General features: G+C 33.9%; 1 protein-coding gene and 1 long non-coding RNA gene across 3 annotated transcripts in view; one reads left to right on the top strand and one right to left on the bottom strand.

Moving 5' to 3' along the window:
- MID1 (midline 1) overlaps positions 1–25,942 on the bottom strand; it is a 194,313-nt gene that overhangs the window by 10,042 nt on the left and 158,329 nt on the right. For both annotated transcript variants that reach the window (XM_051984539.1, XM_051984540.1), the window contains exons 7-8: positions 20,757–20,900; positions 4,261–4,422 (exon numbers count right to left, since the gene is read on the bottom strand). In XM_051984539.1, coding sequence (XP_051840499.1) covers positions 4,261–4,422; positions 20,757–20,900 — 306 coding nt within the window. The remainder of the gene's footprint in view (positions 1–4,260; positions 4,423–20,756; positions 20,901–25,942) is intronic.
- The window catches only part of LOC127553649 (uncharacterized), a 31,802-nt gene continuing 10,289 nt past the window's right edge, over positions 4,430–25,942 (top strand). Inside the window, exon 1 of the long non-coding RNA XR_007951791.1 lies at positions 4,430–4,551. This is a non-coding gene — a long non-coding RNA (uncharacterized LOC127553649). The remainder of the gene's footprint in view (positions 4,552–25,942) is intronic.

Below are 25,942 nucleotides of genomic sequence, written 5' to 3'. Positions count from 1 at the left end.
GGATAATGATATAGTCTGAGAATTAATCCATAATCATATCTTATGTATTCTTTCCTTCAGTTTATGTGGCATACAGAAAGCACTGAAATCAAGGAATTTTCTGTCATTCACTAATGAAGTTCTATTAATCATTGTAAAAATATAGGAAATCAAGTTATGGAGCATATTTCCAGAAGCTATGTATGTAGAATCAGTATTCCGAGGATGGAAAGAAATTTCTTTGGTAAGAGAGCTAGGCAGAAGAATGGTGAGAAAAGGAAGAGATGATGATGATAGAGAAAATATCCTAAGGAGGAGAAACAGGGAGATGTTCACAGTATTGCAAAGCATTCTCAACAGCACTGTTGTTCTACAGCAGTGTCCAGTATGTCACAGAGCTCACTGGAGTTCAGTGAGCAGCGAAATAGCAAGGCTAGCTTTACAACTATAACTTTCACAAATGACTGAATAATTAAGAATCAGAGGTGTGCTGGAAAATGTTTAACAATGAACTTTCTGGGGTGAAGGGAAGTGCATATCATACTTTAAAATATAAACTCTTATTCATATTTTCCAAATAATTTTTAAAATCTAAGCAATCAGTGAAATGGTTTTGTCATTCACGAATTCATGTAGTATGAATGCTCAAACCAAAAATATAATAACTGTTTCTGGGGAGAAGGTTCAAGCAGACTCCAACATAACTGTATTAAGAATTTTGATCAATGCAATAACCAAACGTGATTCCAAAGAACCCATGATGAAGCATGCTATCTACTTTCTGATAGGGAATCGAATCAGTGAAGACTGAGATGTATGTTATACACATGGACAACCAAGAAATGTTTTTTCTTATTATTCATACTTATTTCAAGGGCTTCGTTTTTCTTTTCCCCAATGGAGAATGTGAAAAAAAGATAATTTTTTTAATTGGAAAAAAATTAAAGTTTTAAAAAGGAAAATAAATCTTGGACAGCTGTTTAGAGCATGTATCAGAGAGGGGAAAAGATAAAACTCATTTGTTACAGTTTTCAACTTGTCTTATTGAGAGGGAGTGGGGGTGTAAGGTAACATGAAAATAGAATTCATTTTACAGAAATTCTCTTACGACAACATTTCTGAAATGTCATTATAGCATTCCACAAGGGACACTTGCATTGAAGTTCTTTTTGACCAATAAAAGAACGATTCTTTCAATAGATCAGCACTTGAGAGAAGGAAAGATCATATTCTTCATTGATAATCTTCTCTTTGTTAATTTTAGAGTATTGACTGCATATATTCAGATCATATAATAATAGGACCCAAACCAAAAAGCAAACGAATACAGTAATATTATGGATTTTAATTATATGTACTTTTTGTATGTTAACATTAATTTAGTTTGCCATGGATGAAGTATTAACACAATGACCTTAAGATAGTTATAAAGCTGCATTATTTTATCCCAAAACAGGTTAGAAATTCTCTTCTAGTCTCAGTTTTTCTCCCCCAGGCTATAATTACATCTGTCCATTTTATTATCCATATTTACATTTAAATGAGTTGGGCATTATTAAAAATCTCCCTGGGTAGAAGCTCAATTGAAAATTTTCAATAAGTCTTTCTCTTGTTGATTCCATCTCTTATGATAGCTATTATTATTATTATTATGACAATTCAATATTACCTTGGAAGATTGCCTATACCATAGAACAACATGAGGTATAAGGCAGTTAAGTACAGGAAATGAGTTACAACTTCATCCAAAATAATACAGTATAAAAACATTGCAGAGATTGTTGCTATTGGCAGGTAGCTTTTCCTTGGGTAGCACTTACAAATAATAATCATGGTCAACGAAGCTATTGTAAAAATATGAGTGCCTTTCTAAACCTGATGAGCATCATGGAGTCCAGTAACATTCATACATGCTGAAGAAAATGACACCATTGTTGGCTATACAGATGATACTATCACCTGCAAAAGTCCTTTAAAAAACCAAACATCGTTCTTTTCATGTCAAAGGAAAACTTCCTAAGATTTAGGAACATTGCTAAAAAATCTAAGCTTGCCATATAGAAAATCTCTCAGGTTCACTTAAGCATAGTGCTTAAATTGTGTGCCAAGCTATATGCTATACTGGAAAAAGCAAATCAGAGAATTTTGTAAAAATAGCTGTAAAAAAATTGTTTGAAAAGGGACACCCAAGTAGCTTAAAGTTGGAAGGAACTTTCACAGTAGTTTAATCCAGCTCTTATTTTATGATTGAGCAAAGTGATGTCCAGGTCATGCAAATAGGAAATTATGGAGTCAGGATTTGAATATAAGTCCTTAGAACCCAAATCAAGCATTCTTTCTATTATACCATAGATGGATAAAGATCATGTGAATGAAAATATTAGGATATTTTCCATTATGTTCATTTATCAGAATACACAGAGAAGCAAGTATTTGAAAATAAGTCTATCACTTCTTTGTGAGGTAGCTCATTCCATTTGGAACATATTTTGAGATTTTTTTTTCCTTATTGAATTCAATCCTGTCTCTCTAATTTCTAATTGTTCCTATTGGGCTAACTAACCTCTCAGGTCATTTCAAGCTCCATATTGATGTATGTTCCTGTCCTTTAAGATCTTATTCTCTTTTTTCATTCTCTTTCTTTATAGACAGGTTGGTGGCCTCTGGCTTCCAAGGGGCTCACCATATTAGTACCAGACTTAGGGAGAAAACCCAACAAGCTTTAAATGTTATTATAACACAGGACTCTTGAATTCAAGGAATCTTAGTCTCTCGAGTATCAGGGATTACAGTTGTATACCACTGCATACATCTAAACTCTCTTTCACATGGCATAATTCCTAGTTGTTTTGATATCCTATTAATCTCATTTAGAACTGTTACAATTTTAAATATCCTCTTAAAAATAGAGTAGAACATAAAATAGCTGCTTGTGCTCTAGAAATGAAGGTACATCTGACACATTCTGAGTATGTGACCCTGAGCAACCCAATATGTAGCCTAGATTTTGTTTCCATGTTTGCTAGTCTGTCTTTCTTGCTCCTAACTGGAACTGATTGACAGGGAGGCCATGTAAATAATGCTTAAAAACAATTTGAGAGTTATATGAATAATAATATTTTTATTCAACAAAATTTTTAATCTACCTTACTAGCTGGATATCTCTGGACAAATCACTTAACCCTGTTTGTATTAACTGCCTCAGTTGTTTAAAAAAAAATGACCTGCAGAAAAAAATGAGTGTCTTTGTCAAGAAAACCTTAAATGGGATCAGGAAGAGTTTTATGTTGCTGAAAAAACAACTGAACAACATTGTACCTTAATCTCATTTAATCTTTCCAACAACCCTGTAAGAGTGGCAAGGCAGATTAGTACATAAAATCCTGCTGTTGTTTGTCCTTCCTTCTTGAAGAGCACCACAACATCAGGAAGGTGATGTCATGGTTTACAAGAGAGTTGGGTTTAAGTGAGGAGGATTGTGCAAAGTTACCAGCCTCACTCTGTCCTCTGGAGTCATCTGGATCCAATGGCAAGATGTAGATCAGGACAACTGGAAACGCCATAGAATGCTAGCTTTAGACTCAAAAAAGAGTCAGATCAAGTGTGTGTGTGTGTGTGTGTGTGTGTGTGTGTGTGTGTGTGTGTGTGTGTTATACTATTTCACCAGGAGTAAGCCACTAAAATTTAAATTCCCCCCAGCTATGTTACTGATGAGCCATGGACTAGCATTCACAGAGGTGAGAGTCTACACAATGAAACTTCTCCACTCTGATAAATCCATAAGTCTAGACCAAAAATTAAAAAAAAAAAAACCTTATGGAGTAGGGAAAGTATTTCCCCCATTTTAAGGATGAAGAAACTGAGGCTTGGGGAGATTAAACTACTTGATCAGGGTCATACTGCTAGTAGTATGAGCAAGAATTTGAATCCAGGCTCTTATGATTCTAAATTTAACGCTCTATCCAAAATAATCACAGTACCTCTCTTACATGAAAAGCTAAGAAACAGAGAGGGGGTAAAAAAGAACTATCCCAGGAAAAAAAAATCATCCCGAGGAGGGAAAAAAAAAGTCTAGGACTTGAATAGGTGAAAGGATTTGGACAGATAACCGAGACTCCTGTACAAGGAATCATTAACTTGATATTCTGCTTTGAATCATTTGCCTTTCAGATGTCAAGTTTCACAGAGATTCTGGGAAGGAAGGGAAGAAGGGACAAGCACCAACAGCAGAAAGGAGAGAAGCTGAGACAGAAAGACAGGGCTGACTTTCATGTCACTCACTGTTTGTCTTCAGCTTGCCGGGCTCACTGTTACGACTGCCAGCCTGATTTATAGCTTTGACAATGAAGATGTACTTGGTGCCGCTCTGGAGCCCGTGAACTGTGTAGTGATTTTGCTTGATGTTGGGCACAATCATCCAGCTGTCGGCGGAGTTACACAAACCTGCAATTTCAACCAAATACACTTTGTCAGGACTTTTTTCTTTCTCTCTCTCCCCTCACCCCAAGGCTGTACTTTCAACCTCTACAAAAATAGCATTCAAGAGCTGCATAATTTGAAGTAAATTGAAAGGTAAGTATTTGTAAAGTATTGCTTTTGTTTTTGTGTTAACTCCTCAAGAAACATAGTCATTAAAAAAAAACTGGCTCTTCCATGCCTTTTTTTTTTTTTAAAGTAATTTTACTTTTTCCCACTGACCAAAATAACTATTTAGATCTTAAAGCCTTATTCTCATCTTTTCTCTTATTCCACCTGAGTGAAAACATACATGCAAAATCTACTTGAACTTTTCTTATTATTAAACATTAATCTTGGAGCAGCTGGATGGTGCAGTACATAGAACATGAATCCTGGAGTTAGGAACACTCGTTTTTCTGAGTTTAAATCTAGCCTCAGACACTTATTAGCTTTGTGACCCTGTGAAAGTCACTTAACCCTGTTTGCGTCAGTTTCCCCATCTACAAAATGAGTTGGATAAGGCAATGGCAAACTACTCTACAATCTTTGCAAGGAAAACCCAAAATGGGGTCCCAAAGAGTCAAATACTACTGAACAACAAATGTAACTTCATGTCTCACATATAGTAAGTACTGAATAAATATTTGATTTGATTTCTAACAGTTTCATGTTCTAGAGGAATTTTTTTCATCTTAAAAGATTTTATGATGTGATTATAAACTTCAGTTAGTATTTCCAGGACAGCAGGGAGAACTCCTGCAATCCAACTCCACAAATATTTATTGAGCAGACTCTTGTGTGAATAGAATGGAGAATATAAAAATAAGATGAAATCCTCCTGCCACTACTTTTCTGCTGCCCATCCTGTCATCCTTGTAAGCTAAATGTTCTTAACTCCTTTTATATCATGGACCTCTGTAGTAGTTTGGTGAAATCTCTGTAGCCCTCCTGGAATAATGTTTTTAAATGCAAAAAACATATATAAACTAACAACTACAAAAAAACAAACCCAGTTATGTTGAAATTCTGTTGTCACAAAATAGCCTTTGAGACTGGGACTTCAGGGACAGAGAAAAGAAAAGAAAGAAAAGCAGACAGAGATCGTGTTCATTAATTGAGGGCAAATACCTGTTAAGACACCTTAAGTTAGTTTAGCAATGATACTAGCAAGAGGAAATCCAAGACTCAGGCTTGATCTTGGAAAAGTGTCAATAAACAGTGAGCTTTTGACTACTGCTATCTTTCCATCTTTTGGCCTTAAAAATAAAACAGGGCCTCGGGTATAGTAGGGTTCTGCAGGATGTGGGCTAGGAAGCAGGCAGATTTATGATCATGGGAGTATGGACAAGTCTGTTTCTTTGTACTTTTAAAAGCTGGCAGATGCTGGAAACAGCTCTTCAGTGGCAGGGCCTACCTTCTCCCTTCCCCCATCTGTCACCACTCCAACAAAATCTTCCTTTTATCCCTGGTGACTGCTCTGTCAGTAGGTTTCCGGAGGCTGCTCAATTTCCTCCATCAATTGGAATTTGAGGTCTAAGCCTCTCCCTTTTTTGAGCTATATAGAAATACACACCTCCTGGGAACTTTTTTTCATAGAAAGTATTTCCACCTCCTCTCAAAATAGTCTGCAAGTGCCCTTCAGCTGAGTTGGGATTCCACACATTTCTTTTGTTGGTAAAGGATATGCACTCAAAGGTGAAAACTATTTCTACAAATACTTTTGAGTTAAAAAGAACTCTGATATTTATTCAGAATGAGCCTGGAATAATCAGTCAAATGAGAAAAATAAGGTATAGATGAGTTGTATCTCTAATGATTAGACATTCTAGTCATTTTCTCATGATAGTGATTCTTTTTTCTCCCCACTAGTATATAAGCACAAGGCTTGGCATGTAATAACATTTACTAAAATGTATTTTCATTCATTCAGTATGAGCAACTTTTCCATCTACCCTGTTTCCAAATCCCAACTCTACAAGATTTCATATAGGGTGACAGTATACACATTATTATAATGTAACACTTCATTTAATTGCAATTAAGCTGGACAGTTATGAGAAGACAAAGCTGTAAAGATCTTTATGAAATCATGTCAAAAAAAGAACCAATAGAATGAGTTACACACTAACTACAATCATATAAAGAAAAAATGAATGAGAATGACAAAGGATCCTGAAAAGAACTTAAAGAGAGGAGCTTGAAAAGTATTAGCAAATTTTATGCATTTAAATGAACTAATGTACATGAAAATAGTAACAATAAAATAAAAGCAAGTATAGCTTATATTGATATTTAATATTAAATTTTTAACAAAATAGTTAATTTCTTAGAAGTCATGGTAGATGCCTAATATCCTACTGGTTGGTCTGTATCACTTAGAGATATAAAGGTAAAAAAAGACAAAGAAAGAAGCAGCCAGACTCCTAGTTGTTTTTCTTCTTTTTCTTCCTCCTTTCCATGTCTCTGGTCTAGGAAAGCTTACTGAGCAAGCCCCTACTTGAAAAACCTGTCTGGAATGCCATAAAATGGTTAGCAAACTAGTGCAACTCCATGGCTCCTTCACTTATACTCAATCTCTTTCAACCTATCTCTTCCTTGAATGGGATGGAATCAATTCAGTTCTTTAGAATCCTTGAGATTTTTAAATTCTATGGCTAATTTTACTTTTTTATTTCAAAGATTTGTTATTTCATTGAGAGTCCCATGGATGACAACTCTTCTATCCCACTGTGATCAGTCTCTCTCAGCATCCAACTATCATTAGTTGGTACTTGAATGATAACTACATAGTTAACTGCCAGGTTTATACTGGAAACCATTCTAGTTCAGTAGGACCACTCCTTTAGCATAGCCTTGGAAAGGCTAGTTTCATTTCCATACCACCCTGAGGCATCAAAAGAGACCATTAGTGGAGGCAAAAATCTAACTATTAAATTTAAATCTCACCAAAGAGGGAAAATTTTGACCTTTGAACCATGGGCCCTGAATGGCATTTAACTTCCCTTTGGAATTTAATAAGCAATACAACATTAATGCAGGAATTCGAACAAACGATTTTCATTTTCCAGGATCAGATCACCAAAATGCACTCTTATTATTCAACAAGAGCTAGGTAATCGTGATCACAATGACAACAATAACAAAATGGAATAAAGATAACAAAAGAATAAAATGAGATTCTTACCTGCTGTTCTGTTTTTACAATTTCACTGTTTAGTTTCATGTGTGGAAATAAAACAGCTAATATGGTCTAGGCAAGTGAATGTAAAAATGTTTCAATAAACTTTATATCACTGAGCAACCCCAAAGCTCAGGTTTAATTTAGTGGTGGGAATGCTTTCAGAGACATTATAACACAGATGTCTGAAATTGCTTCAGACTGAAACTTGGCATACAATACAAGGTCTTAGCCCAACAATGATTTAATTTTTTTAATCTTTTCAAAATAAAAAAGGGAGGTAAGTTGTCTTCATTACTTAGAAAAGTTCACTAAATTTTCAGAAAATGTTAAAATAACAGAAAGGTTTATGGAAGGGCAAAAATGGGTTGGTTAAATTTATATTTGGATAAAGTGCTTTAATCCCCACTAGTAACTATCAGTTTAAATTCAACTCTATGATTCGATTTTCAAGATGATAGGTGAATGGAAGGAAAGATATATTTTCTTTTTTTTCCTTTTGGAACTCAGTAAGTAGAAGAAGAAATATATGGAAAGCATTATTTTTATTATTATTATTTTGCTGTCCTTGACACTAGACCAGAATTACTTAACATCTTGTATTTAGTGCCTCATTTCTCTAGCTTCTTCCTAAATGCTCAAACTCAGATATTAAGTTTTACATTTTATTTCCAAGAAAATACCTCTAAATCTTTTACAAAGATGATAACTTTTCTTTTCTCCAAACCAATTTGTAGAACCAAGTGATCTTCCAACATTCAAAATCTCTAATATAACCCAAAGTGTTAAAGAACATTGATGGAACTTGCAAGATAATTAGTTCATAATGAAACTTAATTGCCTTTTTTCAATCATACATTTTTTTGTCTCCAAGCATATAAGATCAGGAAGCAAGGAACATTTTTCTCAATTCTATAGCTCATTACAAGATTTTAATTACATTTGGGATTTCAGACCCCTGTATTCAAGCCAGCCATCTTGCTATAAAACATAATACATAGCCAATGTGGAAGCCCCTTGGAGAAGCTGTAAACCAACTGCTAACCTCCTTTCCCTCTTTGGAAAGATGTGATAGATTTCTTCTTCTTCTCTAAAAATAACATTATGTTTAATGACCTTTCATGAACTTCTTTTAATTACATGGATTAAATACAGATTACCCTGATATGAAGGACTAAGAATTCTACTTTTTGCTTTTTATGTTCCTAGTCAAGGATGAAGCCATTAGAAATAAGTCTCATTTAATATTTCATTTGGGGTTTTCTTGGTAAAGTTACCAGAGTGGTTTGCCATTTCCTTCTCTATTTACAGATGAGGGACGGAGGCAAATAGGATTAAGTGACTTGATTAGGGTTACACAGCTAGAAATTGTTATCTCAAAGCATAAAGCATTTTTTCACAGACATTATTTTATTTTCATAACAGCTCTGTGAAAGTTAATAGTTAAATATAGAAGGAGATAGTTCAGTTGAAAAAGGTGAAGGGACTTCCACTCATTTATGCCCATACTAATAATAGCTACCAATTAAATGGCACTTTGAGGTTTGCAAATCCTTTAGATATATTATTTTATTTGATCCTCACAAGTATGCTAAGAATTACATAAGTGTTATTATCCCCATTTTAAGTTGAGGTTAAGTGATTTCCCCAGGTTCACACAGCTAGTAAGTATCAGAGACTTTTAGACTTTCTGATGTCCGAGTAATAACACTCAATTCATTGCATCACCTTGCTGCCTCTGCAATAGTAAAGGGGCACAGCTAGAACAAAATTCAGACCTTCTGAAGACAAATCAAGCTTTAATGCCTATTTCATAATGCTATGTAGTTTCTTCCTTAAAAAAATAACAAACAAACAAACAAAAAAGCAAAAAAAAAAAAAAAAAAAAAAACCCGAGTCTGGTTTTTTGGTGGAGAGAACTATTTTCCTCATCTGTCTTTGTTGTTGAATTAAATACAAACAATGACTATAATATATTATGCAGTGGGATACAACTGGTCCATTAGTCCATATATTTTGGAAAGATGTTGCACGTGCACAACAAACAACCAAGAATTGAATAGAAGGAGACAGACAGCTTGGCTTATACTTGGGAAATTCTGCAATGTTTTTCAGTGACTTTGGGGTTTTTTTCCCCAATTTATCTTTTTTAATGTGAATTTTCTTCTAGCGCTATGCAATATCTACAAATCACACAATATCATGGTCACTGAATTGTTCATACAAAGAGCAATGGAGAAGTGCATCATAGGCACAGGTAGGCCATAACATGTTTTCCAAAACCAACTAAGCATAATTTGGTTTTCTTGACTAATTATTCAAGAACTATATTAAAGGAAAAGGAGATGTTTATCATATAATAGAAACTTGGCAAAAAGGATGTGTACAGTTACTATGTTGCACTGGTATCCACAAACTAAACAGATTTTGTGGAAGGCCTCTAACATGCTGAAGAGACAACTAGTAAAGGATTTACAGGGCAATATGGTAGCTTTATAGCTCAGGATGAGAGGGACATGAGAGGGTGAAGACATATACTATCACAGGGTGCTCCCACATTGATAAGATCATGGTTTAAAATGAAGTATATAGTGAAGGTCAGACTTTGAGCTATCCCATGACATTTGACCTAAGAAATCTTAAATCAGGGCAGCTTAGTAACACAGTGTACTGAGTGCTGGATCTGGAATTAGGAAGACATCTTTCCCTTAATTCAAATCTGGCCTCAAACACTTGAGGCTGTGTGACCCTGGAAAAGTCACTTAATCCTGTTTGTCTCAATTTCCTTATCTGTAAAATGATTTGGAGAAGGAAATGGCAAAGCACTTCAGTATCTTTGCCAAGGAAACCCAAAAGGAAACTCACAGAGTCAAACACAACTGAAATAACTGAATTAGAAAAACTTTCAACAAAATGGAACTCAAACTCTAATTCTTTTAATCAAAAGGACTGATAAACCTTAGTGTTTATCATTTTAAGAGAAAATCTCTAACAAGCTTCTCTAATTCAGTTGGCTTTTAATTTTAGTTCGTTCTTTGAATGTTATACTTGGAAATGTCAGAACTTTAATACATTGATTTGGCTGAATTAAGAGACTAGAAAAAGAGTGCTAAAAACTCTGCATGTGTTCCCAAGTCAGGTCAGCACCTGCATTACTGTTTTACATCAGCCTTAAGAGGACCAGTCAGTCTGTTTAGCACCTGAGCAGTAAATGAGACAGACCTGGAATGTAATGCCAATTTCTTGCATAAAGTCCCCTCTGGCAATAGGTCCTGTGCATCAAACATTAGGCAGATAACTTTCCTGAAATCATTTAATGTAAATCTGGGAGTTCCTAGACATTTAACTGCTTTGTTATACAATATTTATGCATATTTATGTGCTTATGCATTTATGATCTAGCCAGGTGGAAAACCATTTTATCTGGAAAGACTAATTTCTTATAGTAGATTCTGAAATACAGCTTATTTTAGCATGAGGTTCGGATTTATCATTGGTTTTAAGTCAAGTGATTCATGGTGGGATAACATTGCTTAACCAAAGTTCCATCAGAATTTGAAGATTTGAGAAACTTTATTTTTTTTCCATATTAGGACTAAAGAAAATGAGTTTGGAAAAATGTGTAAAAGATTACAGTGTTTTCAAATAACAATCCTATCATTCCCCTCCCTTCTTCACATAATAATAATATAAATTATATATGAGGTGCAGGACTGTTAGGTGGCATAGTGGATAGAGCATTGACCTTAAAATCAGTAACTCTTATCTTCCTAAATTCAAATCCAGCCTCAGACAGTTAATAGCTATGTGACCCTGGATAAGTCACTTTAACCCTGTTTACTTCACTTTCCTCATCTATGAAATATGCTGGAGAAGAAAACTGCATATCATTCTAGTATCTTTGCCAGGAACCCTCTCCCCTCTCCTCTACTGCCCCCCCCCCCACCAAATTGGGTCACAAAGAGTTGGACATGAATGAACAATAAAAATAAAGAACACCGTATGGTTTATAAAGTGATTTCAAGAAAGAAAAGCTTGGAGTTCCAGCTTTCACATTTGCTGGCTATTTCCTCTTTCTGGGACTATACTGGGTTATTTGCAAAATGGACTTAATAACACCTGCCCTACCTATTTAAAAGACTAAGTGTTATTATTCCCTATTTTACTAATGACTCAATCTAGAATAATATGAGTGAGCTAATGCATGGGGAAGCACTTTTACAAACTAAAGTGTTATATGTAAAATATTATTATTATACCCACATACTTTCTGAGGTAGATGGACAAGGCCAGGAAGTATAATCTTTACAAATGAAGAAACTGGGGTTGAGAAACTATATTAGTAGCTATTCACTAAGTTGAATTCGTTCCAAATGATGTATTCCAGCTACATGACGCAATCACTAAAGTATTTTGGCCCTTTTAATCTTTTGTATATATAAAGAATTTTTATTACTATACTCTTTGAGGGTGTAGAATCATTCTACTCCTTTTACTTAGGTTTCTGAATGTACAAAATTCCTTTCTTCATGCTATTCCTCATAACATTTTCTGAAATACATCTTTTTTTGAGTAACTTTTTTCTTGCACAACTTTTTATCTATGCATAGTATAAATCTTACAATACTAAGCCTATTATTTTTAGAGTTTCCTAAAATGGAATTCCTTATTAGCTTGTGTTAACTCAGACTTGTGTGCCTATGTGCTCTCTGGATGAACATCTGTACCATCATTGTACCCTTTAGAATGCATACTTCTAGCCTGAAATGTTGTTGGTTAACCTTGGGTTTTTTTTTTTTAATTGCATAAGGTTAGCTATACTATATATACACAGATGCTTAATTGTGTATGTGTATGAGAGAGAGAGAGAGAGAGAGAGAGAGAGAGAGAGAGAGAGAGAGAGAAAGAGAGACAGAGAGATCAGTGATCATACCAGGTCTAAAACTGCCACTGATTTATGATCTCGGATTAAAACCAATTTACACTCTTATATTTAGTCAAATGAAATCAAGAAGCACTTACTTAGCACTACTATATTTAAGATGCTAGGGATACAAAAAAAGGCAAAAGACAGTATCTGTTCTCAGGAAGTTCACAATCTTAATATGTAATTCTTGTCTGTCTCTTATTCCTTCACACAGATGGATTCACACCATCTGAACTCTGCTTCTCAAATTCTACATGTCTTAAACAGAATTTATTACTTTTCTCCAAAACCCCTACTTTCTTCCTAACTTGCGAATTACTATTAAGGGCACCTTTATCTTTTGTGTTTGGAACAATGGTGTCATGTTTAACTTCTCATTCTTCCTCAATCCAATCAGTTACCAACTCTTGTTTTTTCTATCTCTGTATCTCTCACATATATCCCTTTCCTCCACTGACATAGCTACTATTATAATTCAGGTCCCCATCACCTCCTCTGGATTATTGGAATGGTTTTCTAATTGAACTTCCTTTCTCAAGATTTTCTCAAGCACATCCTTCCAAAGGGATTTTTGTAAAACTCAGTTGTAACCATGTCAGCCTCCTATTCAATAAACTCCAATGGCTCTTTGTTATCTCTCTGATCAAATATAAACTCTTGTTTGGCATTTAAAGCTTTTTATAACCTGGCACCTTCTTATCTTTCCAGTTTTTTTTATCAGATTATTTTCTGTCATGAACTCTATAGTCCAATTACACTAATAAACAATTTTTTTCACATCTTTACACCTTTGCCCTTATTGTCCATCATGCTTAGAATGATCTCCCTTCTAAACTTGAAGTAATAAAATCTTTTAAAAATCCTTTAAGATTTAGCTCAAATGATATTTTTTTATGAGGCCTTTCCTTGTCCCCCATTTCTAGTACCTCTTCCCACAATGCTATCTTCCACTTCCTCAGAGATTTTTCTCGTATGTATGTTGTTACCCCCATTAAGACTACAAATTCTTTGAGGCAGACACTATTTTTGCTTTTTCTTTGTATCCCTAGCACGTAACACAGTAAGCCCTTAATATATGCTTCTGTATTGGCTGATTGATTTGCCAAAAGTAAAAAATGAGTCAGAAATAACAACTAATGTGTAAACTCATGAAGATGTTAAAAAAAAAGGAAGAAATTTTTTCTTTACCATATGTTGATACACATCTATCAAGGAAAAGATACTCAGAAAATATCTGTCTTCTGTCCCTAGGGAATCATTTCCTGAAATGTTACCTGCCTGCTCTTAATGATGAATTTTCATGATCTTTTCATAGCCCTCACTCTCTCAAAAGCCTATTGGCTACACTCTTCTTCTTGAAATGACTTCCTATTTTTAAATTCCATGATAGTGTGCTTTCTTAACTCTCCTACCTTTCAGACTCTTCCTTTTCTAATTTTTTGGTTCCCCTTCCTTTTTTTGTCTCTTAAATATAAATATTTCCACAGGCACAGTTCTTTTTTTCCTCTTACTCAGCAGCCTTGTCTAATCTCTTACCATAAACTATCCCTTTCATGTCTTTACCTCCAAACTTAAAAATATCTAATCCTGCAGTTCTGATTATTGGATATCACCATCTGAATGTTCCAGTTACAGGGGTCCTCAAACTATGGCCCGTGGGCCAGATGCAGCAGCTGAGGACGATTATCTCCCTCACCCAGGGCTATGAAGTTTCTTTATTTAAAGGCCCACAAAACAAAGTTTTTGTTTTTACTATAGTCTGGCCCTCCAACAGTCTGAGAGACAGTGAACTGGCCCCCTATTTAAAAAGTTTGAGGACCCCCAGGGTAGCACTTCAAACTCAAAATGCCCAAAATTAAACACATACTCAATCATTCAGTGCTGCTCCATTTCTTGATTTTTTTCTATTTCCCATATTGGCACCAATATTTTCTCAAAGTTCTCAAGTTGAATTTTATCCTCAATTCCTTCCTTTTCCTTAGTCCAAGGGTCATTTAGTCTCTAAGTACTGTATGATCCTGAACAAATCATTTATCCCTGTTATGACCAGAATGTCTCTTGAATTGAATCCCTTAATTCTATCTTAGATCAAACATTCATAATTTCTGGCTTGGACTATTAAAATAGCTTTTCAAATATCCTACCCAGTTTCAAGTTCTTCCCTTTCCAAGATATCCTACACAAAATAACCAGATGAATCTCTGATTGTATTATTTTCTCTGTTCAAAACACTTGAGTGGTTTTCCACTGCTTACCAAATACAGCTCAGACTCCTCAGTGTCAGCTTTTATGTCTTTATCAGCTTACGAACTGATTATTATTATCTCCATTCCAGTCTTAATTCATATTATTCCCCTACACATACCCCATGATACAATCAAACTAGATTACTCACTGTTCTTTGGTGTTCTATCCTTCCCTATTCCCACACCTCTGTTAACATGACTTTTAATGGAATGTCTTCTCTCAATTTTGTGCCTATAGAATCTTTCCCATTCTTCAAAGCCAATAACAAGTGTCACATCATTCATCAAACCTTCCTTAATACTTTGCTATAATCTCTCCATCTTTTGAACTCCTTTAGTCTTTAAAAAATTTAACACTCTCTGGAATTTATATAGCATTTTAAAATTTGTAGAAAGCATAATAAATATGATATAAATTTGTCCTATCTATCATGTTACTTACCTACCAAATTACCTCCCATGGATGGTAGGTGTTATTATCTCTATTTTATAGATGAGAAAACTGATGAGGATAAATAGATTGCTCAGGGTCTCCTTTATTCCAGTTCAACTGCTCTAGTCACTGTGCCACCCAGCTGTCTTGATATGCTATCCCATTCATATTATGCAAATCATAATTTGTATTGTATTGTATACACACACATTAATGTATATACCATGAGGAGCTACACAAATGTGAATTATTATTATCATTATTAATTATTTCTAATGGTTCATGAACTGACACTGGTCAATGCTATAACTAATTTTTTTAACTAGATTATTAAATTTTTACTTTTCATCACTAGACTATAAACTTTTTGAGGATAAATATTATTTTATTGAATATCTTATTCCATAGGTAGTTGACGTAGTACTTTGCACAAAAAAGACATTCAATAATATCTATTAAAAGAATGTACAAAAAGCTACTGCCTAGTAAATAACAAATAAATTCAAAATTTGTCTGAGTTAGCTTTGCCAAAAGGTCGAGAGAAGCAGAACATAATCTCCATTTATTCTTTTCTTGTATTGCAAGTATGCAATCTTCCTATTTGGATAGAACGATAAGGTAAGAAAGAATTAAAGTGACTTTTCTTTCTGGGTATATAGATTCTCTTTTGAGAATATTTGATAACTTCTTTACCACACTGAAAATTTACTTTGTAATCAACTTAGCCTCAATTTTCCACAGTTATTTTTCAACTTACTTTAATGAAAATAGGCAGGCTTAAATTTATGGACAAATTATATTCCAAAAATCCATTTGTATGTCAGTTTTGGTACTCAGGGGACATTTCATTAAAGAAGCGAAGCCCATATAACATGTAAAATTTGGTGAAACTGTAGTTCCAAATAATTAGTCCAACCTCTGAGATCAAGGTTACCTGGTATATAGTAGAGGGGAAGAATAGGTAATAGAGAATGAAAGGTCCTTGAAGGCAAGAATTATTCTAGTTTTGGTTTTATATCCTCAATGCTTGGTATTTGACACATGATAGGCATTTAACAAATGCTTGTTAAATGAGTGAAAAAAAGACAGAAGAAGAAAAAAGGTTGGTGTTAAGCTGTAGAAAAGGAAAAGAGAATGTATCTTTTTTTCTATCGAAGGGATTGTCCTGGGTAATGTTTAAATTGGCAGTTTCTTCCACTTTGGGCTCTCAGTGACTTCATGTCCTAAACACTTACTGCAGCACCCTACTTTCCCTGTTTCCTTAAAGTATACAGTACTGAGATTATTAACTCCCTTTCTCTTTCCTACACTAATCAAAATTTTCATTCTTTCACTGCAGCTAACTTCTCTAAATTGTTAAGATGAAAGCAATCAGACAACTAAATTACACAAAAAAATACATGCCTAGAGGAATTTGCAGTTCGTTAAAGAGGAGACTTGTTAAAGATTCTAATTAGTGAAATACTTTTTTAGGTGGGAGACATACTCATAATAAGTAAACTCTAGCTATTCTTTAATCCAGTATATATCTAAATTCTCAGCAGTTTCAAACTCAAATTCAAAGGATGATGAAAATAAACCAAGAATTGGAAGGAATAGAGGTTGGAAGAGGTATGATTTTAAAGAATGGATGAAAAAAGAACTTTGTACTTTTTTATGTTTTAGAATTTTTATGGTTTTATGAATAGTATGTTTTATAGCTCAATCAAAATTAGTTATAGAATCAACTAGTGTCAGTTCATGGATCAGTGGAAGTAATAATAGTGACACATTTATATAGTACTGCAAGGGATTGATCTTTACAACAAACCTTTGAGGTAGGTGACATAACTATTCCTATGTTTCATTGCTCTGTACTGTACCTGGTTCACAACAGGAGCTTAATTTATATGTAAGCATTTATATACTTACTGAAAAGATGGGAAAACTGAAATTTTAATGAAATTAAGTGATTTGTTCAAGATCTCTAGCATGTAAATGTATAATGTAAGATTTGGACCCAGTTTTTCTTAAATCTAAGCCTAGAATTTTACCTAGGAAAGAAACAATAAATTTGAGCATCTTAGGGTGAGTTCTTTTCCATTATTCCTACTTCATTATTTCACTCTATTTAGAACTCTTCTTATTGAGTTGTTTTAGTAATGTTCAACTCTGCATGATCCCATTTGAGATTTACTTCATAAAGATGATGAAGTAACCTTGCCATTTCCTTCTCCAGCTCATTTTACAGATGAGGAAACGGAGGCAAATAGAGTTAAGTAATTTGCCCAAAGTCACATAGCTAATAAGTGTCTGAGGCCAGATCTGAACTCAAAAAGGAGTCTTTCTGACTGCAGGCTCAGTGCTCTACCTACTGTGCCACCTTAGAACTCACTGGTTTTGTTTGGTTTTTGGTTTTGCTGGGGCAATTGAGGTTAAGTGACTTGCCCAGGGTCACATAGCTAGGAAGTATTAATGTTTGAGGTCAAATTTGAACTCATGTCCTTATGTCCTTCTGACTTCAAGGCTGGTGCTCGATCTACTGCACCACCTAGCTGTCCCTAAAACTCACTGGTTTTTCAAAGTTCAAGTCCTGCTTACGAATCCTTACCTGCCTCTTAATGGTTCCTATGGCAGGAGCAGCCAGGTCTCCTATGTAAATATGTATATGATCTTGAGAAATAAACATAAGGATATTTATTTTTATGCCTACTACATCTATGGGAGTTGAGGTTCTCTAGATTTCTTTTTTGAGTTCATCATGAAACATATTTCTTGGATGGTTGAACTACTTTCTATTTTTCCCCATTTATGTCTTTAGCTTCAATCTGGTATTCAAGGAAAGTGTATATTCAGGATTATTCAAAGCAAAAATTATTTAAAACTACTGCCATTTGTTGGCCTGACAGGATACTCTATTATTTAATAAAATTCTGCCACCCTCCTTTTATAGTCATATCATCTATAATTCTTCTCTTCCTTCTAGTTGGAATGAACCATTTATTGTGTTTTAGATAATTCCTGAGCTTTGCTGCTGACTCGTCTGGTCTCCCCCTATGCCCAAAATACCCATTGCCATCTCTGTCTTTTGAATTCCTACCTATCTTTGAAAAAGCCCATCTAAAATGCTAAGACTTCCATGACAGATTTACTAATAACTTCCATCATTGGTGACATCACTCTCGAGGGACATGACTCAAAAGCTTCTTTGCATGTCTCTAGTGCAGGTAGATTATTTGGAATTATCTTTGCATATCTCTTTATAGTTCACATCCCATTCAAGATCTGGAATTCTTAATCTGGGGTCAGTGAATTAAAATATTTTCTTAACTATATTTCAAAATGATTTGTTTTCCTTGTGTCTTTTTTCATTTGTCTATAAATATTCTGAGAAAGGGTCCATAGACCTCAACATCTTAAGAGGTTCTATGACATTAAAAATGTCAAGAATCCCTCTTTAGATTCTAAACTTCATAAATGCAAAGATTGTGCATTTTCTATCACACCTACATTTTCTATTTTACCAACACCAAATAGAATATTTTAAAAAATCTTTAACTTGATCTGAATTTATTTAGAAAACATATCATCTCTATATATGTGCATACATATACACACATATATCTTCATAAATATATAGACAAAAAGATATATAATATATAATTCATACTATATTTCATAAATATGTTTACATCAATCTCTCCATTCATCATTTATCTACCTATCTTTCTCTTTTTTCCTTTCTAAATACATCTCATATACGGCTTAAATCTGATTAACTTTAATTAAAACTTTATTTTCAAAATATATACATGGATAATTTTTAACATTCCCTCTTACAAAACCTTCTGTTCCAAATTTTTCTCCCTCCCTCTCCATTTCCCTTTCCCTAGACAGCAAGTAATCCAATACATGTTAAACATGCATATCTTCTATATATATATTTACACAAATATCATGCTGCACAAGAAAAATCATATCAAAAAGGAAAAACATGAGAAAGAAAACAAAATGCAACTGATTAATTTGAAGTTTTGGTGCAGTGGTATGCCCTGTATAAATTGAGTGTTATACTCAATATATCAACTTTCTCTTTGGGCCTTGCAAATTTACTGGTGCATTGGTGTTACTTGAAGTTTTGCCTTAAGGTGAATATATAGAAATAACAAAGAAACACTCAAGGGACCAGATTTCTAATCTGGTCAGAAAACTCACCAAGTTATGATACTTATCATCAAATATTGATTAGAGGAAACTTGGCAACCAGAAAGAGACCATGTATGACCTTTAGACTTGATTTTCTTATCAATAAAGTCAAAGAGTTGAATTCCATGGCACCTAAGGTCCCTTCTAGCACCAAAGTAAGGACTTTGTAGTATTAATAAAGGGAACCCTTCATGAGGAAATTCCCTCTACTATCGTATATCAGAACCTAGTCTTCAACTTGTAGTCTTGAAGAATTTCTGAAGGCATTGGGTGTTTAAATGATTTGGCTAGCATGATACAGCTAGTATGTGTTCAAGTTAGGACTTTGAACTACTTACTTTGCTTGAATCAAAGGGCTGCTCTACACTGTACTAAACTGCTTCTATTTAATGGCATTGTTGTTGAGTTGTTTCAGTCATATCTAACTCTCCATGACACCAATTGGAGTTTTCTTGGCAAAGATATTGAAGAGGCTTGTTGCCATTTCCTTCTCCAGAATATTTTCTAGATCAATGCTTCTTTTAAGAAGTTTACTTTTCCTACTGGAGACCCCTTTTTGCCCAAGAAATTTTTACGTGACCTGAGGTGTATAGGAATATAAAATAGGTATACAAATCAAACATTGGTAATAAGTCATAATTTCATGACTCCCACATTCAGTTATAAACCCCCATATGGGGTTGTGAATTGTAGTTTATGAAGAAGTTTATGAATATGTAGTTTATGAAATGTAGTTTATGACATTTCTAGATGAGGAAATGTCAACAGGATTAAGTGACTTAACCAGGGTCATACAGATAGTTTCTGAAGTTAGATTTGAATCGATGAAATGAGCCTTCTTAATTACAAGTCTAGTGTTCTATCTGCCCAGTGACCTAAATTAATGACATTAGATTCTATCAAATCATAGTCCTAGATATTAAACTTAAAATATTTTGTAGCCTCATGAATTCTCTATCCAGGATATTCCCTTTGGATGTTTCTTTGAGGCTTTCTCAATGATTGTATTATTATCTTTGGTATTTCTTTGAGACTTTCTCAACGATTGCTAAGAACTTTTCTAGAGGTGGTCAACCTACACATTTCTGGTGTATGTGGCAACAAGCAGGATTTTTTGTGAATGCAGTGACTGGAACCCTGGAAGTGTCCTTGGTGAGCCAATTTATAAAATCATTGAGAAGGTGGTCTAGAATCTTTTTTAGACAGTGAAGGGAAACGTAGGTGCTATTAATACTGCATTTACCTTTTCCCCTTCTTGAGTTTTATTTATAATTAGAACCAAGGATAGTGGGCTGCCTATCCTTTAAGTTAAGATTAAGTTAAGAAATGAGCCAGGTTGGCAGTACTTACTAACAACATTAGCTTGTCCAGTAAAGATAGTATACTGAAGCTCATATGAAACCACACTAAATTCATCATCAGAGGTCCAGTGCACAGTGATGGTGTCGTACGAGGCTGTACAGAGCTCTTCTCTAATTGTTGGAGAGTTGGGAGCTGGTTGGAAGTAAGAATAAGAGATGATTAGTTAATTGGTTTATCTGAGACCAGAAAGCCAGAGCAGAATGGAGGTTTCACAATAAAGATCAATCCTCCATAGACATCTACCTTTATCAATATCACTGCAATTGAGTACAGGAAATTTTCATCAAAGTTGAGCATTAAGGTCTTTTTTTTTTTCTTTCCTCATTACAGGCTGCTTGAGAAAGGCCAGACATACTCTTAATGAATTAAGAGATAACCATTCTGTTAGGAAGAGGAAGGCAAACTACTAGAACTTTCTTGACATATAAAGGAAAAAATCCAGAATAAAATACAGAAATATCATGACCATATTTATGTGACACTTTTTAGAAAATGTTTGAACAATGTAGAAAATTGTATTTTTCCCTTTACTAAGTATAAGGCATCCTAACCTTTTTGTGTGTGCTATGGACACTTTTAGAAATATGGTAAAACCTGTAGTTTTACCTCAGAATGAATTTTTTAAAATGTAAAAATAAAGTATATAGGATTACAAAGTAAAACAATTATATTGAATATTTTTTTTTATCAAACTATATTAAAAAAAAACAATTCATTGACCCTGTTTTAGATGTTCCTCCAGAAGTATACCTCACTCACTAGATGATGTTTCCAAAGACAAAATGGCAGCATATCCATTGATTTCTGCCTTGCTCCTCCTGATCTTTATCTCTTCCAACGGGAAAACAAAATGAAGTGGCACATAAAGACTGATGGGCAACCTTGAGAGATAGTTATTCCTCACTGAATGGATAACGACTTATTGGATATATATGATAGAGGCAAAAATTTAGATTTGGAGGAGACCTTAGGGGATAATCAGTGTGTTCCACCTTCATCATTTTACAGAGAAAGAAACTGAGAAAGGCTACATTTATCTTTTCCCATTTTTGAGTTTCATTTATAATTAGAACCAAGGATAGTGGGTCATCTGATTAAATTTAGAAATGAGCCAGATGGGCAATACTTACTAATAACTTTAGATTGAAGCTCATATGAAGCCACATTAAATGTGTCATTGGAGATCCAGTGTACAATAATGGCTGTTGTCTAATGTCACACAGTGAAATGGCAAAGTGGAGTTATCGCAACATGTCTGGAATAGAATTCATTACCTGAGAAACTACTAGAAAGAATGCCAGGCTTGAAGTCATTAAGATCTAAGTAAGATCAAATTTTCCTTCTGATAATTGTGTGACCTTTGTGTAAGTCAATCTCTCAGCTTTTGTCTTCAAATTGAGAATAAATAATATTACCAATCTCACAAAATCAATGTAAGGATAAAATGAGAGAATGAATGTGGAAGACTTTGCAAGCCTTAAAATGCCATACAAAGAATCCCTATAAATTATCTTTCCTCACAAGTACATTCCTCTTTACAGCTTCCCTCTTATTGTGAAGGGTACTATTTATTCATACAGATTTGCAACCTCAATGACATTCTTAGCTCCCTGCTCTTCACTCTCCCTACATATCAATCTATTGCCAGAGCAACGCATTTTTGCATACTTTTGCATACTTTTTTCACTTTATTCATGCAGTCACCTTAATCTAGACCCTTATTACCTTTCACTTAGACTAATACAATTGTCTTCTTGTTAGACTATGTCTTCAAAGTTTTTTCCCACTTTCATTCACAGTCCACTCCAATGCCAAGGTGATATTCCTAAAGCAAAAATCTGACAATGATATCCCAGTGCTCTACATGGTTTAGTGATTAGGCCAGCATAAGATGTTATTTTTTGTTTTGTATTTAAAACTTTTCATAACTTAGCTGCCTTATTATAGTCTTTTTACCTTTTATTCTGTACTCATTCCAGGGTTCAGTCGTACTGTACTACTTGGAGTTCCTAAAACCCACCACTCCATTTCTTATTCATTATTGTTATTTTTTTGATCTTCATTCTCAAAGAGAACCAATGACATCATGAAAGTAATGTCTTGACTTATGTGTGAATTGGAATTAAGTAAGCAGAGCTGTACAAAGTTGTCAGTCTTACTCTCTCCTCCAAACTCATCAGGGTCTAATGGTAAGACAAGGTCAAGATAAGTGATGGCTCAGGATGTAGCAGGTGACCTTCGTAAAATTAAGGTCTTTTCTAGGTCTTTGTTTGTCTAAAGTCATGCCCATTTAATGAGTAAGGGCTAAGAAAGAACTGAAACAAAAAATATCATGCTAAAGTGGAAGAACCTCAGAGCTTCTGACCTGAACAGAAAACAATATTTACACTCATGCTAAGCTATTAATAACTAAAAAATGAGCCAGAGACTTGACTTAGGGTCTATTTTTGGCTTTTATTGAATAGACTATTTAATAAGAGCCTTTAACGATTTGTGTTCCAGATCTGCAATACTATATCTTATCTCAGCTTCATGGATTCCTTGTATTCTTTGAAAACTGCTCAAAAGTCACTTTCTGCAAGAGGCCTTTCCTAGTCCTTTCCATACTGATGTTTGTCCTTTCAATTCAGCTTCCATCTACTCTGTATATTTTTATACGTACATATTATCTCATATAAGGACTGTTATAATATGGGCTCTTTGGGGGGCAGCAACTGCTTTTTTCCCCTTTCCTTTGACTCTTTAGCACAGTACCTTAGCAAATATCAGGTGCTTAATTAATGTTTATTGAATGGCTTATTTTTTTAAGTACAAGGTTGTACTAAACACTCAGCACAAAATAAATGCTTAATAATAGTTGACTGACTGACTTCTTCAAATATAGAACTGACTATATCTTCTAACTGATATGCAATATAATTCTCTAAGATAAAAGAAGCATTGAAATTCATTTCATCATTCCTACTGGTAATTCTTAAAGAAAGACTTTTCTTAGTCTGGAAAGGCTTATATGAACTAATGCCAACTAAAGTGAGCAGAACCAAGAGAATATTGTGATGATCAGCTATGAGGAACTTGGCTCTTTTCAACAATGTGATGATTCAAAACAATTCCATTAGAATTGTGATGGAAAGTGACCATCAGCATCCAGAGAAAGAAAAATGGAAACTGAATGTGGATCAAAGCATAGTTTTTTTTCACCTTTTTTGTTGTTGACTTTGTTGGGTTTTTGCTTGTTTTATTTTTTCCCATTCCCATATTTTTCTCCCTTTTAATTTGATTTTTCTTGTCAACATAAAAAATAACGGAAATATTTTTAGAAGAATTGCATATATTTGACTTATATTGGATTGCTTGTTGCCTTGGTGAGGAGAGGGGGGGGATAAATGGAGAAAAATATGGAATACAAGATTTTGCAATGGTGAATGTTGAAAACTATCTTTACATGTATTTGGAAAAATAAAATACTATTAAAAACAAAAAGAAAGACCTTTCTTCTTGGCTGATACTCTTGGTTATTTTCATAGGCAAGAAAATAGAACAGATGAAGGACATTAATGGGAGTGTTTTTGAAACTTGTTCAAAAGTAATCAGTTATGAGTTTAAGTAAATATATAAAAATTTTGTGTAAACACAAATTCCAAAGGTTAGAATTTTTGTCTATAACATTTATTTGACCTAAAGCATTTCTTTGATCTAGAATGGAGACTGCTAACTGGGAGGTTCATGAACTTGTTTTTTTTTTTTTTTTAACTTTGATAACTGTATTTTAATTGCTTTCTTTTATAATTCCATATATTTAATTTTATACATTTAAAAATATTCTGATAAAGGATCTATAGACTTCACCAGATTGCCCAAAGTATCCATAATATAAAAAATTAAGATAAATATTGGCTAATTTAAGATTGGATTGATAAATACTTTTTTAAAAATGGCTTATAGTATGAGGAAAAGGCTAATGATACCCAATCACCTCAGGGATCTTTGCAGAATTGTGCTGGAGGTCAAAATGGTTATGAAAACTTTGTAATGAATAGGTGACAAGGAATGATATTAAAATCAAAGATACCCATAATTTAAGTGCAAAATCTATAAAGTATTCACTCAAATAGGATTTTAAATTAGCTATTAGGTAAAAGATAAAAATCCAAAATTCATCACATTGAAATACTTTATATTTGACTATAAATCAAGGAATCTACTGAAGAATTACATTCCATGGTAGCCAGATGCAACATGAAAATTGTTAAATTTTTTTGTCTTAGTAAGTATGGATTTTTCTAACATCAATTCTACCCTCACTTTAAATCATCCATTAACTTATTTTTATATTGACAATTAAAGACATTTTCTCTACTTTACAAAAGATATATGCAGGTTCATATATGTATTTATAGATGTATCTATATGTATAATTGAATGCAAAGAAACAAAACCTGCAAAATGGAAAAAGTACTGTATGACACACAATAACAACAACCCAGGGGAAAGAATGTCACCTTTCTAGTTAATAACTTGCTATGTTACTTTGGAGGGAAGTCACAAATTAAAATAATAGCTTTCCCTTTCACAGAAAGGTATACTTGCTGGCATTAGATATTACAATTTTTCTCTTATCACAGGATTTTGTGAGGAAAACACTTTATAAACTGTCAAGCATTATGTGCAAATATAAGTTCTTTTTCTTATTTGATTGGAATCTATTCAATGGGTAAAGACTTAGTTGCTTTGAAAAGTTGTTAGATATTTCACATTTAATAAGATAATATCATGAAGCCAATATTAATGTATAATCATGTAATACTAGAGAAACCATCCTTGCCTCTCTTGTTAAAAAGATACATGAAACAGTAGCAAACATTGCATAAACACTTCATTTCCAGCTCACATGTGTCTGATAAACTATTTGGACTTGGAGGCTTTAGTTCAACATTGTGTGTTGAGAGGAAGGTCTATGTTATGTCTAGAAATAAACCAAATGTCCATCTGGAATTGACAATTAACAAGATGAAATTGATGGAGAAAAAGCTCTTTAATAGGTATTCAAATGTGGACATCAGTAAGGGATAAACACCAATCATGTTGAATGGAAACATGGCTTTGGAAACATTGATCTCATCAAGCCAAATCAAGAGAATAATCTATGACTACAGTAAACTTATTTTTCCACA

The sequence above is a fragment of the Antechinus flavipes genome, chromosome 3 (genome assembly GCF_016432865.1).
Source record: "Antechinus flavipes isolate AdamAnt ecotype Samford, QLD, Australia chromosome 3, AdamAnt_v2, whole genome shotgun sequence".
In the NCBI taxonomy this organism is placed as follows: Eukaryota; Metazoa; Chordata; class Mammalia; order Dasyuromorphia; family Dasyuridae; genus Antechinus; species Antechinus flavipes.
The sequence above is the reverse complement of the archived record's forward strand: the minus strand, read 5'-3'. Positions and strand labels throughout refer to the sequence as shown.